Source organism: Maniola hyperantus, chromosome Z (assembly GCF_902806685.2).
Source record: "Maniola hyperantus chromosome Z, iAphHyp1.2, whole genome shotgun sequence".
NCBI classification, from domain to species: domain Eukaryota; kingdom Metazoa; phylum Arthropoda; class Insecta; order Lepidoptera; family Nymphalidae; genus Maniola; species Maniola hyperantus.
The window spans coordinates 14993987-15011942 of NC_048564.1; the positions used below are offsets into that span (position 1 = coordinate 14993987).

The following is a 17956-nucleotide window of genomic DNA, read 5'->3' on the forward strand; positions in this document are numbered from 1 at the left end:
ACGTCGTTGGTGCAAAATTCGTTCAATGAGACTCTTCGCCTCCAGCACCACATCTCCAGAGCGTCAATCTTCTTCTCAATCAGTCGCAGAGTTCACATCTTCGCAGCGTATAAAAATTAGAAAAACAAATGTCCAAACAAGCCGGATCTTCGTAGCTTTTGTGATGTTTCTTTCTGTTTTTCCATATTTTCCTCAGCACCATTTCCATTGCAGTTGTTGTTATCGCCATAGTCGCTTCACTTCTTTTACACAACCATCATTGTTCAAGATTAAAGCACCAAGAAATGCAGGATAGGACAGCCTCCCAGTTCAGAGTTTGAGTAACTTCGGGCGAGTTATTGTTGGTGCGGTCTACAACCATCGTCATAGATTTACTGCGGTTTATTTTTAATCTGAACTCTTAAGACTAACACACTTCATTTTGAGAAGTAGCTCTTCCATATGACGAGCACTGGTGCAAACAAGGTAGTATCATCGGTGTAGTGCGATATCTTATACTTGGTAAGTGCGTATCGCAAATTTCGTTTATAAATTCGCTACAACTACGTTAAACGCTTAAAGTCATCGTCTTTTTATAGTTACATCTGCTGTTGGACACAGGCCTCTTCTATCTTAAACTTTTTGCATTCATTTGATGGTAGCCACTCTCTGAATGTCATCGCTCTACACACAGGGGGTGCTCCATACTTGTATAAAGCGTCCCGATATACGTTTTCCAAGTTACGGTCGCCACTGGGGAGCTTACGATTTCAGCAGCTATCAACAGTCCTTGGTTGAGCAGTTTTCTGACAAGCCCACTGCTACTTCATTGTGCTAGCCTCAAGAGCCATATTATCTATTATATGTGCTTTAGTTCTATGGCGAATTACTTCTTTTCGAACTTTTCTCTTCAAATGCTTCGAGCGATTTGGAATTTGTGGACTAGCCTGGCTGTCAGTGTCCATGTTTCGGCACCGTAAGTCATAACCGATATGATGCACTGACTGACTTTTGGGGTATAGGTGACGAAAAGACCTAATAGACGTATATTTCTTAATGTTAGAATAACTCAAGGAATATCTGTGCTAAGTTTTACTCTAAGGTGGTAAGGGTCAAAGCTAAATAAAAAAAATTAAGTGGCGGCAGCTAGAGATCATAGTTTGTCTCCTGATATTTATTCTCTCTTCATTGTTGGAAATAGTAAATTAATTTACAAATCACACAACGAGCTGATCTAATCTGCTTTAAAGCACAGTGTTGCCTTTGTAATATTACCTACTTATCTACCATTTAATCTAGATTAAGTTGCCATATTCATACCAAAACAAAATTACCACTCAAAATGTAGTTATTTTGGGTAAAATTGAATTGAATTTAGAAAAACTAGCGAATCACAATAATGTAACTAGGTATCACTGACTTTAATAAATAATTTTTTCAAGAAATTTATTAAACAACACAGATTCAAAGGACATGTTTTCTTAGATGTTGTAAATATTGATTTATATCAACAAAGGACCAAGTAATGTGAGTCTTTGTAAAAATATAGAACTATGACATATTTTTATTGCAAACAAGAACCAACCCGCATGGTTCTGCAAAATTGATTTATAAAAAGGGACCATGTGGTATGGGTCTTTATGAAAAAAATAAAAATTCAATGATTTCTTAGATTGTCAGGTTACCATGGGACATGGATCTTGTTAGTTTATTGAACAACTGTTAAAATGTGGACTGATAACTTTGTCATAGAAATGTTTTACTATGTTAGAATTGTCAGATCATTTTGATTTTTACAGGGTTGATAGAAGGTGCATTTTAAAAGCTTTCTGTATACTTATCTCAATTTTGGCATGTGTGTGGATTGGTTCCATGTTGCATAAGTAGGTCCAATTGGCAGCCATAACAATTTAATTATTTTTAGAAGTGTTATTTCTTGTACGATGGTCCGGAACCCGTCGTGTTCGAGTTCGACTCGCACTTGACCGATTTTTTTGCAGCTTCTTTTGCTTTAGCCGTGGTAACGAGTAATTCTTGCATCTGCTTTGGTTTTAGTCATTTTATTGAGAAACTAGCTTATGCCCTCGACTTCGTCCGCGTGGACTACACAAATTTCGAACCCCTATTTTACCCCCTTAGGAAATGAATATTCCAAAATCCTTTCTAAGCGGATATCTACGTCATAATAGCTATCTGCATGGCAAATTTCAGCACGATCGGTCCAGTAGCTTGAGCTGTGCGTTGATAAATCAGTAATTCAGTCAGTCAGTCAGTCAGTCTTTAGATATAAATAAGTAATTTATACTTATTTAAATATATAAAAGGAAAAGGTGACTGACTGACTGACTAATTATTATAGTCATTATATTTCATTAAAGGTAGCAGGTACTTATGTATACTGCGCATGACGCAGAACAGAAAGCGGGGCTGTACAACCATTCGAGGGGTCAATTATTGTATCGCACGTGTTTGTTTCGCACCTACTATCGAATGCATTCCTTTTCTGTGTTTTTAGGGTTCCGTACCTCAAAAGGAAAAACGGAAACCTTATAGGATCACTTTGTTGTCTGTCTGTCTGTCAAGAAACCTACAGGGTACTTCCCGTTGACCTTAGAATCACCCAGAAATTTGGCAGGTCGGTAGATCTTATAGCTGACATTTGGAGAAAAATCTGAAAACCTGAAACCTGTGAATTTGTGGTTAAATCACACAAAAAAAATTAAATTGTGGTCATGAACTAAGTAATAATTAGTATTTTCAATTTTCTAAGTAAGATAACTATATCAAGTGGGGTATCATAATATGAAAGGTCTTCACATGTGCATTCTAAAACAGAATTTTTTTATTTTTTATGTATCATAGTTTTTGAATTATCCTGCAAAATGTCGAAAAAATACGACCGTAGTACGGAACCCTCATTGCCCGAGCCTGACTCGCACATGGCCGGTTTTTTTTTATTCAGATTCAAGTTAGCCCTTGACTGCAATCTCACCTGGTGGTAGGTGACGATGCAGTCTAAGATGGAAGCGGGCTAACCTGGAAGGGGTATGGCAGTTTTTAATAATCCCATGCTCCTTTGGTTTCTACACAGCATCGTACCGGAACGCTAAATCGCTTGGCGGCACGGCTTTGCCGGTAGGGTGGTAACTAGCCACGGCCAAAGCCCCCTACCAGACCAGACCAGAAATTTAGAAATTATAAAATTCCAAATCCCTGCCAGGAATCGAACCCGGGACCTCCCACTAATAAGACCACAGCGCTTACCGCTGCGCCAGGGAGGTCGTCACGTTTTCTTTCTTTCTTACCTCTTGACCTCTTAACCTCTGCAGCAATTGTCGTCCTCCAACAGGGTGTAAATGCGGTCCCCAATTCCGCGGAATGGCGTTATAAGATTAGGAACAAGGGAGGCAACATGTCTTGCCGAATTTCGTGGCGATGTAATGCGACTCCTCCTTTCGCCGCCATTGGCCTCCGACGGCTTGCTTCAGCCAATGACGCCTCGCCTTTCCCCACTCGCACTTAGACCACAATTACGTTTTCCTAAGCCGAGAAAACGTATGTATGTTCTATGAAAATGCAACGATTACGTACGAGTTCAGAGTCTTAAAAAACCAAAGGTTACGTGTACCTAGCTACTTTTTTTTCGTAAAATCTTGTCGTAATCTTACTTTATGTTCGCTCATTGTAAACTTGTCGAACAATCCACTCAGTTCATACTGACGGCACTCGTCCGCTCGGTTGCGTGCTCGGTCGCTTTTCACGGTAAACATTCGTCGCGTCAACACGTAGATCCGAATACGCCCGCCCGCCCAACGCGTTTCGAAATTTACAGACGCTTCTTTACAAACTTTGAAAAGTGCATAACCGGACTTTTAGTGTTTTTAGTGATGACACTTATACATTAACTAGTTTTAAACGTGGATTCCTTACAAGTTCTAGGATTTCCTAGTGACGTGATCTCATTAAAAGTGGGTAAGTGTTGTTAGCTGGAATTAGTGTTTTAGAGTATTTTTTAAAACTTTTATGTCGCTCTCATGCAGTGTTATTGCACCATTAAAATGTCTTAAAACAATGATTGCTTTGTTAGAAGTTGGTAATTAGTTTTTAATGTGGTAGAGTCGCCCGTTAAACTTTTGTTTGTATTGTTTATTTGACAATTTTTTCTCTCGATTACGGTTTATTTTAAGGGGAAAAAGAGTATATTGCACCGTAATTTACTTAATTAAAAGGAATGTCTGATTTACACGACCTACAAGCAAGCACATGATTTAATAATAAATTTTTATTTCTTTGTCTAGGTAGGTACATGTTTAAAAAAACTTTAAATTAAATAGGTAAGTATTTTGATTTCATTCTAACGCAAGCAAATTTTCTACGCTTGGTTTTTGAATATTTTTGGAAACTTATTAGTTGATAGAATGTTTATTGCTTTTGTACGTAACCTTAAGTAAGTATCTACCTATTATATTTTTAATGGTACCTAGGTATCTATTTAAAAAAGATTTTACCGGAATTTAATATGAATTAATTTGTTTTACCTACTCAAGAATAAATATAAATAAACTAGCTGATGCCCGCAACTTCGTCCGCGTGGAATTAGGTTTTTTAAAAATCCCGTGGGAACTCTTTGATTTTCCAGTATAAAAAGTAGCCTATTACTCTCCTAGGTCTTTATCTATACCCATGCGAAAATCACGTCAATCCGTTGCACCGTTGTGACGTGATTGAAGGACAAACCAATAAAGCAACAAACCAACAAACAAACACACTTTCGCATTTATAATAAGGGTACTGATTTAAAGTAGAGTTTTAGGTATTCACTTGAATATAAATTGAAATATATTATATAGGTAGGTAGGTATATACCTATTTAGGTAGGTATAACTAGGTAAATATACACTTTTGTACGTGAACGTACCTACTAGGCAGGCATAATTTTGAAATCTTTGGTAACAAAGTCGCAGCAATCTAGATACTTACTAACAGTGGCGTGCACAGTGTTTGAAGCCAGGGTAAGCATTAGTTAGGTAGGAACCTTTTTACTGGCAGGTCATAATGAAAAATATGCGTTGAGCCATTACAACTAGGGTAAGCAGTGCATTTATGCCTCTATGACCTGCACGCCACTGCTTACTAATAGGTATCCGTTTATATAATGCCGCTTCATTTAATCTCATTAAAATATTTCGATACAATTTGTTTTTAGCAGCTGAAAAACTAACGAAATACTTTGAGAAATTGAAATAATGTGAATTAGGTCGGAAAAAAGTCCTCTCATTCCGAGGCAATGACACCTCAATGACACCACATTAATCTACATTGCACCCATGCGAAGCCGGGGCGGGTCGCTAGTTAGTTAGTTATATAACTATCGTATAGGTATTTTAAATTTGAATTGAATAAAATAAATTGAATAACATAGAAATGTGAATAAATAAAAAATAAAACACAGAAAAAAGAAAACGAATGAAATGATGATGATCACGATGTCCATGAAGGTGATGATCGTCTGTGTTTTTTTCATGATGGTGATGATGGTTGTGGTGATGATAACGATGATGATGGTGATAATGATGATAGTGAATAGATAAAGTTTTTTGAATGGGCTACGCTACAAGACTCGCTACTCACCTTATAAAACACACTTGGGGTAACACAGACTAGAGTGTGACAAGAGAGATAGGTACGTGGAGTGTGGACTCGGAAAATCTCGTTCTAGGTCATACTTACCTATTAAGTACTACTTAGCTGCCCCAGCGAACTTCGTTCCGCCTAACAGTCGATTCAAATTTTTTAATTTTTTCCCTCCGTAAGAACAATCCCCGTACCAACTTCAAGGAATATTATGAAAAAAGAATTAGCGAAATCGGTTCAGCTGTTCTCGAGATTTGCGATCAGCAACACATTCAGCGATTCATTTTTATATATAGAGATGTGTTATTACTAGATAACAGACAGACGAAAATTATGACACTTGATGTATGCAAATATTTATACTTATATTAGGTAGGTACACTTAATCATTTCTATCCCGCATTTAACAAATTTCGTATTGCCATGCCTAGTTAAAGTTTAAATAAGTAGATGACATTTTATAAATACACTAGCTTATGCTCGCGTCTTTGTCCGCGTGGACTATTTCAAATCCCTATTTCACCCCCTTAGGGGTTGAAATTTCAAAAATCCTTTCTTAGCGAATGCCTATCTGCATGCCAAATTTCAGCCCGATCCGTCCAGTAGTTTGAACTGTGCGTTGATAGTTCAGTCAGTCAGTCACCTTTTCCTTTGATATAATAATTATGTAGATAGATTGCCTGAACGTTAAATAATGAAATTATATAATATTAAATTATAATTAGAATTAGCCTAGCTATTCAAAGGGGGAACGCTGCCAGTATCTTCGGAACCTTGTCTAAAGGGACTCCTTTTAATAATATATTTTAGTTATAATATTATATTTTTTAAGGTTTTAGTTTTAGTTTAAATTATTAATTAATTAACTTTTAATTTGTATCTTTTTAAAATGTAATAACTATATAATTATATAGGTAGGTAGGTAATAGTAGGAAACGGAACTATTAGGTAAATAATAGGTAGATACGTCATTTCCATTCTGTATACCTGAAACCCTGCACTTTAACTTAAAAAAAAAAAAAAAAAACTAAAACGCAGTCTGTTACAAGGTTCGCGTTTTAAAAGTACCTATTATGTTTCTATGCGAAATTTGATAAAATCTAGGTACGTATTTTTATCTACTTTAAAACTGTGACTGGACGACTCCTGTATCTACATTAAATATACACATCCATCATCATCCATCAGCCTGTTTGCGTCCACTGCTGGACATATGCCTCTCCAATTTAAAACCGCGCGATTCCCTACGAGAGATATTTAAGGAAATAGGTATTCTTACAGTAGCTTCCCAATATATTTACAATAATATAATTTTTGTACGACAAAACATTCACAGTTACAAAAAAACAGTGATCTCCATGATAGGCAAACTAGAAACAAAAATAAGCTAGCTACTCCTGCGCTCCGCCTCTGGAAGGTGGGAAAGTCATTTGTGGGAATGAGTGTAATATTTTATAATAAAATGCCACAAGCAATTGTAGACTTGCCTTTACACAAGTTTAAAAAATGTGTTAAAAGTATGCTCCTAAAAAAAGCATATTATACAGTCGCAGACTATGTAAACGATAAAAAAGCTTGGATTTGACTCGCTCCAGCAATACACGGGGCTGCAATGGCTTGTATAGTACGGTATAATAACATTGTAAATTGAAAAATTAAAAAGAGCAACCGCCGAGTTTCTTGCTGGTTCTTCTCGGTGGGAACGGCGTTCCGAACCAGTGGTAAATTAAAACTACCTGACTATTCATAAACACTTGTAAAAAGTTTACATGAATAAAAAAACATTCTATTCTATTCCAAGAGCGCGCAACCAAACACGGTCCTCCGCCTTCCTCATCCATCCGCGCCCCACTACCTTCTTCAGGTCATCGGTCCAGCGGGCTGGGGGTCGTCCCACACTGCGCTTACCGGTACGCGGTCTCCACTCCAGAACACGTCTGCCCCATCGGCCGTTGGTTCTGCGACGGCCGATGGGGCATTGGGCCGGCACGTGCCCAAAGTGCCCAGTGGGAAAGATGGGCCAATGCTACAGATTTATAACGCACGTGTTTGTTCCAGTGGCCCACACCGATGGAGTTGGCGTGCAAGCCTGCGAGGGCGCGCGCTTGACTCCCACGGGCGCCTGTGACAGTTTCGACATGAACGAGATGCCGGCGAGCATGTACGCGGACCAGCGCAGGATGATCTACGCGCACACGCCACTTCACCCGACGGTAACTCATGAACAACGTTTAGTTTTTTAAAATCAACATAAAGAGAGCCTCAATAGCTCAACTGGTAAAGGAGTAGACTGAAACCGAAAGGTCGACGGTTCAAACCCCGCCCGTTGCACTATTGTCGTACCTACTCACTCCTAGCACAAGCTTCACGCTTAGTTGGAGAGGAAAGGGAAATATTAGCCATTTAACATGGCTAACAAGACAAAAAAAAGCAACACTATACTTACCTAAGCAGTGATAGCCTAGTAAGTTGTGATAGCCTAGTGGTTAGGACGTCCGCCTTCTAATCGGAGGTCGGGGGTTCGATCCCGGGCACGCACCTCTAACTTTTCGGAGCTATGTGCGTTTTAATTAATTAAATATCATTTGCTTTAACGGTGAAGGAAAACATCGTGAGGAAACCTGCATGCCTGAGAGTTCTTCATAATGTTCTCAAAGGTGTGTGAAGTCTACCAATCCGCACATGGCCAGCGTGGTAGACTATGGCCAAAAACCTTTCTCACTCTGAGAGGAGACCCGCGCTCTGTAGTGAGCCGGTGATGGGTTGATCATGATGATGATGACCTAAGCAACCCGAGAACGTGCTAATGTGTCAAGACTATAAAACGCGGGGAACAAATATGCATTTAACAATAAATCCCTTTTGTGGCAAAAACAATAAACACTGAAAAAAGTAAGTGATTTAAAACTCGTGGCGTTCGGTTACCGCGATTCGACTCGGGGCCTGCTAAGCTGAGAATTTCAATCATTTCGATTTTTATAACCATTCCACATCTAAATCCATCCATACTAATATTATAAAGTGTGTCATTCTGTCTGCTAGCTTTTCACGGCCTAACAGTTTAACAGATTTTGATGAAGTAGTAAAAATTTCAAATGTTGTAAGGGACATTTTGTCGTAAGTACATTTTATATACCACTGGAAAGAGAATTTTGCCTCTATCGATGTCTATATGAAATTTTGAATAGTTAATACTTCGGTCTTCCATTCGGCGATTCGGGGTTCGATCCCGGGCCTCTAACCTTTCGGAACAAAGCTTTTAAATGAAATGAAATGAGGTGAAGGAAAATATTGTGAGGAAACCTGCATACCTCAGTGTTCTCCATAATATTATCAAAGGGGTGCGAAGTCTAGCAATCCGCATTTTGCCAGCGTGGTGGATTATGTCCTATACCCTAATCATTCTGAGAGGACATTCGTGTTCAGTAGTGTGCCGACGATGGATTGAGGTGACGATGATAAATTCTAATTAACCATTGACTTCATAATATATGTTAGTCAATGGCTTGATAATTCAATTACCTTTCATTTATTCCAAGTAAAATTACCGTTTGCAACAAATTCACAACATACACCGAGAGCTTGTAGGGAATTTTATGGAAGTGCTTGTTAAATCATATCGAAGGAGATGGTTACTCCCCAATACATTGTTTGCCCCAGAAAAAAAAGTTTATGCGTCACGAAGAAACTTTTACCTTTGCGTTGGTTTTCCTCTGTAAATTAATAATAAATAGTATTTTTGGCCCTAGATAGAGGGGTTATTGGGTATTGCGTGACGTGCAGGTGTGCGAGCCGTCCCCCCACCTCATGCCCCGACTGCCATCTCAACCTGTCACGTACTATACCTATAGTATTTAGTATAGTATGTAGGCTTGCTTATCGGTTCATTGGTTCCGTATAGTGGCCAAACTATTTATTAGATTTGACATAGGAGGTACCTACGTGAAAACAAAATCCTGACTTTTTGCGTTCAGTACTCAAGTGAGTACTTAGTATGATAGTGAGGGAATTATTAAGCACCCTACTTTAAATACAACCTTTTTATTATACAAGTTAGCCCTTGACTGCGATCTCACCTGGTGTTAAGTGATGATGCAGTCTAAGATGGAAGCGGGCTAACTAATAAGGGATGTGGAAGCTTAAGCCTGTAGACCTGATCAGTTTCTACGCGGCATCGTACCGGAACGCTTGGTTAATGGTTTTGCAGTTAGGCTGGTAACTAGCCACGGCCGAAGCCTCCCACCAGTGCCTACAGCTATTTTCAAGCACTTCCTAAAAACTTCTCACGGGCTCCCGTCCCAACGGATGTTGTTTGTTTTTAAAACAATTAGCGGCATTTATGATCAATTTGACAAATAATCTCCATAGTTTTGATTACGCAAAAATAAATAATGGCCGCTCAGTTAGATGTGAAGTCGTATATTTGTAAATATTAAGTGTATTAATTGAATTAATTATATGTTTCCGCTTTTAATTACTTCGTTTATTGAAGACTTTAACATTGCCTTGACTATTTTAGTTTATACTTAGTGCTAGGTATATAATATACCTATTCATGCCTTATCTTAAAACAAATTGATCCATACTAATATTATAAATATTACCAACCGGCCCAACCGATTTTGATGAAATTTGGTACAGAGTTAGCTTATAAGTATCCCGGGGAAGGACATAGGCTAGAAGACTTTTTATCCCGGAAAACTAAGGAGTTCCCACGGGATTTCAGAAACTTAAATCCACGCGGACGAAGTCGCGGGCTTCAGCTAGTTAACTATAATAATACGCCACCTATACTAGTAGGATTCTGGCTAGTGAAGTCTTTATGCCCGAGTTGAAGTGATTTGCTAGATTGACTACTACAATGACTGATTGTTTTTCTTCTCTGAATTGTAGGTATGCTTACTAGTTACTCACTTATTGAAACCTGGTCTTTTAATGGTTTTTTTTTTTACTTTAAGAGTTTAAAACCAAATAAAAAAATGTCTATCTGCATGCCTTTCAGCTCGATCCGTTCAGTGGTTTGAGCTGTGCCTTGATACATCAGTCAGACAGTCAGTCAGCTTTTCCTTTTATATTTATATAGACTAGCTGACCTGCCCCGTCTTCGCTCGGGTAGAATTTAGACAATGGAGGTTCGAAAATCGGGTTTGAATTTTCAAAAATCCTGAAATACGTATTTCCTCATTTATGACCGAAAACCCAAATGCCAATTTTCATGCAAATAACTGGAAAAATGACGGACGGACGAGATTAGTGGATACCTACTCTTTACAAAAAACACACCCTCAAAAATACTCAAAAAGGTTTAGGCTCTGCGTTGATATATACCTAAGTCAGTCAGTCAGTCAGGTCTTTGAATTTTATATAATATAAACAGAAGTTAGTCTAAGGCAGAGATCTATAGAGCGCATTTGACTTTGCTTAGACTTAAGACAGAGTTAAAACGAGACAAAGATATATATCTCACATAAATCTATCACGTTTTAACTCAATCTTAATAAGTCTGAGCAAAGTCGAATTGCGCTTGTAGGGGATGTGCAAAGCGGAGAGGTCCTAAAGCGTGGTTTGGGCGTTATGAAAATAAAAAACACTGACTTAGTTATTTTTATAATATTAAAAATGCAGGGCAGGACTTTGTTTACTTCAGACAACTGAAAAACGTAATGGCGGCGAGTGTTGCCCATATACCTAATTTTTACAGTTTACATAATAAGTATAAGCACTAGTGGCGCCGCGTACATTGTGATTTTATGGTGGTGTAACATGCGCTCTATAGATCTCACCCTAAGATGCAGCTACTTGAATCTGCAGGTATAGTCAGTCAGTCAGTCAGGGTTTTAAATTTTATATATAACGACGATAGTCTAAGATCCAGCCACTTGAATCTGCAAGCATCTGTTTTTTGATAAGACTTAATTTTTATGAATGATGCATGATATTAATATGAGCATATTTGAATACAATATGCTATATAATAATAAATAATATGAATAATAAATATGGTTTATAAGCTCCGTGACGTGGTTAGTGCTATCAAGTTAACCTGCGCTATCTGTTCGTAGTTACATCATCGACCTTGTTTGCTTGACTTTTATTCTTGCAAAATAATAAAATGTGTATCGTTAATCTCAAAGACGTTTCATTTCATTCGATCATCATCATCATCATCAACCAATAGACGACGAATGCTGGACATAGGTCTCTTGTAGGGACTTCCACACGCCACGGTCTTGCGCCGCCTGGATCCAGCGGCTCCCTGCGACTCGTCTGATGTCGTCCGTCCACCTAGTGGGGGGTCTTCCAACGCTGCGTCTTGCGGTGCGAGGTCGCCATTCCAGCACCTTGGGACCCCAACGTCTATCGGTTGTACGAACTATAATATGTGCCCCAACCATTCATTCGATCGTCCGTTCAGAATAGGGTCTTGGACTGTAGTATAAGTCCCGCAAATTGCTAATGCGCGTGGCCGTCATTTAAGTGACGTCAGCACTAGACTAAAGCTTCCAGCTGATGGTAAGTATATTTTTATTTCGGCTGACGTCAAAATGAAGTCATTTCGATGTTAATGAGACATGGTTCCAGCGCAATTTGCGGGGCTTATAATAAAAATCGGTCAAGTGCGAGTCGGACTATCCATACTAATATTATAAACTAGATGATGCTCGCGACTTCGTCCGCGTGGTTTAGGATTTTAAAATCCTGTGGGAACTCTTCAATTTTCCAGGATAAAAAGTAGCCTATGTCCTTCCCCGAGATGCAAGCTATCTCTTATATTAAATTTCGTCAAAATCGGTTGAACGGTTGAACCATGAAAAGCTAGCAGACAGACAGACACACTTTCGCATTTATAATATTAGTATAGATTTGAAAGTGTGTCTGTCTGTGTGTCTTTTCAGACACTGTACAAGTAAAACATAAAAAACGGGCCGAATTGAGAACCACTTCCTTTTTGGAAGTCGGTTAAAAATCGAGAGGACACAAACTCATGACCCTCTGCAGCGATATCATTTAAATCCACGCCCACTGTGATTATGCTCTGGACATAATCTTGCCAAGTAGCCAAGTTACGAATGTAACTTTTTATGTACACTACCAATCTATATAGCGATAATGAATTTTCAAAAATCCTTTCTTAGCGGATGCCTACGTCATAATAGCTACATGCATGCCAAATTTCAGCCCGATCCGTCCAGTAGTTTGAGCTGTGCGTTGATAGATCAGTCAGTCAGTCAGTCAGTCACCTTTAATTTTATATATTTAGATTAGACTTTATAGGTACTTTGACGAAAGATTTTGTACACCTTTGTTACCTTTTTTTTTTTTTTTTTTTTTTTTTTTTTTTTTTTTTTTTTTTTTTTCGCTTAGGAGGGGAAAATCCTCATGGACATAGTGCCGGACTCCTACCGACTAAAAACCCCTCCTTTCTCTAAGCAGTAATGTTCCCGCCTTGTTGGCCTACCATTACTGCCGCGGACTAACTCATCTTCCTCCTCTTTCGTCTTTCTCCTTACTTTCCATTATACCTTCCATGTATTTCTGAACTATCTGCCACTTCTTTTTCTCTTCCAGCATTGTGCTTATGAGGCTCTCCACTCCAAACTCTCCTCCCAGCTCGGCTACGACATTCCTTCTTTCTTCCTGAAACTGACGACAATGGAACAGTGTATGTTCTGCATCGTCTATCGGTTCTATGCAGTACATACACTTACTGCTGTTTCTCTTTTTTATGCGCTCTGTATACTGCATAAACACCCCATGTCCTGTGAAGCACTGTGTCATTCGAAACGTCAGTATTCCGTGTTTCCTGGATACCCAGCTATTTATATTTTTAATCAGTCTATGCGTCCATCGTCCATTTGTAGACTGGTCCCATTCCTCTTGCCATCTAACCAGGGTCCTATCTCTGATGGCTTTTCTTTCTTCTGGTAATTTCAGTCCATAGCTCTCAGATCTTTCCCTCGCCAAGAGATGAGCTGGGATTAAATTCGCCAGTACGAGGGCAGCATCGGTGGATGTTGTTTTATAGGCGCAGCAGGTTCTCAACGCCATCATACGCTGGGTGCTCAACACTGTCCTCCTGTGTGTTCCCTTGTCCATGGCTGTTACCCATATAGGAGCCGCATACATTATGGTGGACTGCATTGCAAGAGCAAGAGTCCTTCTTTTCCGCGTGGACCGAATTCGCGGACACCTTTGTTACCTGCTATCTTCCAAAGCCATCATAATTCAAACTTTATAGTCGCTGATCGTTCTTCCCTGGGTTGGGGACAATACGCAGAGACACTTCTAGCTATTATAAAATATCGAAGGTCTGGTACACGCTGGCTCTTTCTCTAAGCCGTTATGAACTGTGATAATAGTCATCGCATAAGTACCCTAATTTGAAATATTAAATTAAGCCTAACAGTCGAGGCAATTTTTTAAACTTTTCTCTCCGTAAGAACCATCCTCGTACTTCTAAGGAATATTATTAAAAAAAACCGGCCAAGTGCGAGTCAGGCTCGCGCAATGAGGGTTCCGTACTACAGTCGTCTTTTTTCGACATTTTGCAGGATAATTCAAAAACTATGATACATAAAAATAAATTAAAATCTATTTTAGAATGCACAGGTGAAGACCTTTCATAATATGATACCCCACTTGATATATGTAGTTATCTTACTTAGAAAATTTGAAAATACTTATTATTAGTTCATGACCACAATTTAATTTTTTTTGTGTGATGTAACCGCAAATTCACGGTTTTCAGATTTTTCCCCAAATGTCAGCTATAAGATCTACCTACCTGCCAAATTTTATGATTCTAGGTCAACGGGAAGTATCCTGTAGGTTTCTTGACAGACAGACAGACAACAAAGTGATCCTATAAGGGTTCCGTTTTTCCTTTTGAGGTACGGAACCCTAAAAAGAATTAGCGAAATCGGTTCAGCTGTTCTCCAGATTTAGCGATTCATTGTTATATATAGAGAAGATAGTACTTACCTAAATCGATATCAACCGCATTATCGATTATTATACTCATAATGATTGAGTGTTGCGGTTATGCGGTTTGATTTAAGTTATTTTAGTTATTTCAATATCAATTGACTTGCTTGTACACTATACCTATCAAGTAGGGATGTTATGGATATATAATTTCGGATCCGGATACGGATATGGATATTGGTAAAATATAATACTTATCGGTTTCGTTTACGGTTATGGATATTAAATTATTTCGGATTATCCGATAGTTTCGGTTACATATATTAATTTTTTAAGGAACTGTAAAATGAAATACAAATAAGATTATATTCGACTTTAATTGTACCTTGTAGGTTTCGCAATCTGACATAGGTACAAGTAATTCTTTCTTACAGCCGAAAACTAGCCGAAGTCCGAAACTATCCGAAACTTTTATTTCGGATTCGGTTACGGATTTTTTTTTATTTCGGATATCCGATGGTTTCGGTTACGGATATGGATATCCATAACAACACTACTATCAAGTAATTGGGGGAATGAGGTAATAATGAGGGAAAAGTCGCGAGCTCTGGGGTCTTAGAGGGTAAGTAAGAGGTCACAGTTTGACGGCACTACAAGCGGTGCCACCAAGCGATTTAGCGTTTCACTACGATGCCGTGTAGAAACCGATAAAGGGTGTGGATTTTATAAAAACGGCCAAGTGCGAGTCAGACTCGCGCACCGATGGTTCCGTAGTACAGTCGTATTTTTCCGTCCGAAACTATAAGAACTTGGTATACTTGGTATACGGTAAAGATTTTCACACAAAAATAGAAAAAAAACGATAAATTTGGGAGTTCCCCATACTTAGAACTGAAACTCAATTTTTTTTTATCAAACCCATATGGATAGGTCTTCAAAAATGATATTGAGGTTTCTGATATCATTTTTTTCTAAACTGAATAGTTTGCGCGAGAGACACTTCCAAAATTGGTTTGAACGAGATCTAGTAAGTAGTTTTATTACGACTGTAGTACGGAACCCTCGGTGCGCGAGCCTGACTCGCACTTGGTCAGTTTTTTTCGTCATTTTGCACGATAAATCAAGAACTATTATGCGTTAAAATAAATAAAAATCTTTTTTAGAATATAGATTTTAACATGAAAGAGAACAAAAAAAGTTCTAAAACAACATGTGATTACCACAATTTAAGAAACTCAAAAGCAATATTAAACCGCGAAGTCAGTTAGTATTATCGGGTGTCCGTGACATAGGTTCATCTTGTGACGACCGACAGATTGTCAATATGATAGCACTGACTATTTACGGCGTATGCTGATTAACAATTTTTAGTGTTCCTTATTTCAATTAAAAATGCGGAACCCTGCACATGTAGGTGCACTCGATAGGAAAGGCATTCCGAACCAGTGGTAGATGCATCCGACTATTTGTAAGTACTTGTAAAAGTTTATTCGAATAAAAATGATTTGTATTTATTTATTTATTTTCATGCAACATAATATTTATTTGAAATAAATTATTAATTTTAATTGAAATTTTGGATTTTTATTGATAAGAATGTTATAAAATAAAATATTGAAAACCAATGTGTATTAGATTATATTATATTAGTTTTAGTATACACAAAAACTGAAACAACAAAAACACGTGTCATATACTTTACGTAAAGAATAAATATACTAAGTTTTAAAATATTTAATGAAAATTTACGAAGTTATAAGGTTTTTGTATTGAGTCGTTATCCCGCATAAACATGGTCACCCCAAGCGAGCGGCTGTAAGCGAACGGGACGGCTAGCTGGCGTCGATCGTGCGCACTCCCACTCGCGTGGCTTGAATCAGCTGGTGCATACTGTCATGTCAGGGTTTTAAAGTATTGTTTGGTCAAAATATAACCCGTAGTAAAAATGTTTGCAATCAATTCTGTTACTGATCTAAACAAACTACTTTCAGGTTTTGCGTAGGTACCTATAGGTACAAAAACTAACGTACCTATATTTAAAAAGGTGAGAGTTAGCCTTTAAAAATAATTCGACCAAGTTGATGTTAGTTCAATAAGTTACAAAAAACTATTGTATCTGTTTTTGTGACTTTATAACAATAAAAAAGACATTAAAAAATTACAACTTGTTAGTCGGAATGGACCGTCTAGTGCGTAAAGTCGTTGCTTTGTTACAATTTTGATTTTGGTTTGCGTCATGGCGTCAAAGAATTTTTTATTAGGTATCCCTACGTACAACACCTATACCTAACCCCATATACTTATTTGTTTATCACGGCATAATTTCCGGGAGCAAATAAAGATCGTTGACTGAACAATATAATAAAAAGGTATGTTGTGTAAAGTCCACAAATCTAAATTCTCGAGAGCCGAGCCACGTCTTCAAGCAAACCTTTGTTCCAACGCTGTCGAACTCGGTGTCGATTTGATGAAATATTGCCACTGTCGAAGAAATAAAAAACTGTTCAGACTAATGTATCCGTAGCGTACTCCATACAAACGTATAATGCGTACAAACTGAGTTATCTCGCGCCATTTTAACTTTATGTGTTAACTGTCACGTCAAAAGAACAGTACGCTGCCGAAACAAATGTACCATCGACCTTTAGAAGGAGATAGCAGATTTGTAGAACGTTGCCCCTGTCGTTGAGACCGACAAAACTTCATATAGGTACGAGTGACAGAGACAACGCTCTGAAAATCCGAAACGACATTCTAAAGCCCGATGTACATTACTTTCCGTTTGAGTTTAGGCCTTCTGGTCGATTCCGTAAAAATTCCGTCAATCATTATTACAATCGCAATTGTATTTATTTTTATTTTTCATGTACCAAAATTGTAGTTACATGGTAGTAATAAATTAAGTTACATCGGAAATGCTTATCTCTAAATAGAGATTTCTTCCAGCTTCCCATTCAACGTTGTTGAATAGTATTACGGTACTAGAATAAATTATAAAATGAATACAAGAATTGTTGTGATTGGCTGAATTTATGGTATTCTTATTGCAACAATGAATTGTAACCAATAGTGAGCGAGCGTCAACCAATCAGAGGTGATTGCGAGCGACATTGTAGCTGTCATTCTCCCGCAATCGCACAGCTGATTTTAAAGGCGAAATGTACTTTTGACATGACAGTTCACACATAGAGTTAAAATGGCGAGTGAGAACACATTTTGGTAGGGACTGCAGTTGGGTATCATTCATGGTTCGGCTCCACTATCGGGATTAGGCAAATGATTCGAGTAGAGGACGTGCGAATCACTCTCGCGCGTCTTGACTTGCCTCGTGCCGTCTGTTTTCCAAAGTAGGTAAATAATAAAGCTTAGTTTGAGTTTTAATCAGAAACAAATAAGATGCCGCACCTCAGCTTAATCG

General features: G+C 38.2%; 1 protein-coding gene across 2 annotated transcripts in view; it reads left to right on the top strand.

Moving 5' to 3' along the window:
• The first annotated feature begins 3636 nt into the window (after window positions 1–3636).
• The window catches only part of LOC117995355 (forkhead box protein L2-like), a 65792-nt gene continuing 51472 nt past the window's right edge, over window positions 3637–17956 (top strand). For both annotated transcript variants that reach the window (XM_069508697.1, XM_069508698.1), the window contains exons 1-2: window positions 3637–3951; window positions 7672–7826. In XM_069508697.1, coding sequence (XP_069364798.1) covers window positions 7752–7826 — 75 coding nt within the window. In that variant the 5' untranslated portion in view covers window positions 3637–3951; window positions 7672–7751. The remainder of the gene's footprint in view (window positions 3952–7671; window positions 7827–17956) is intronic.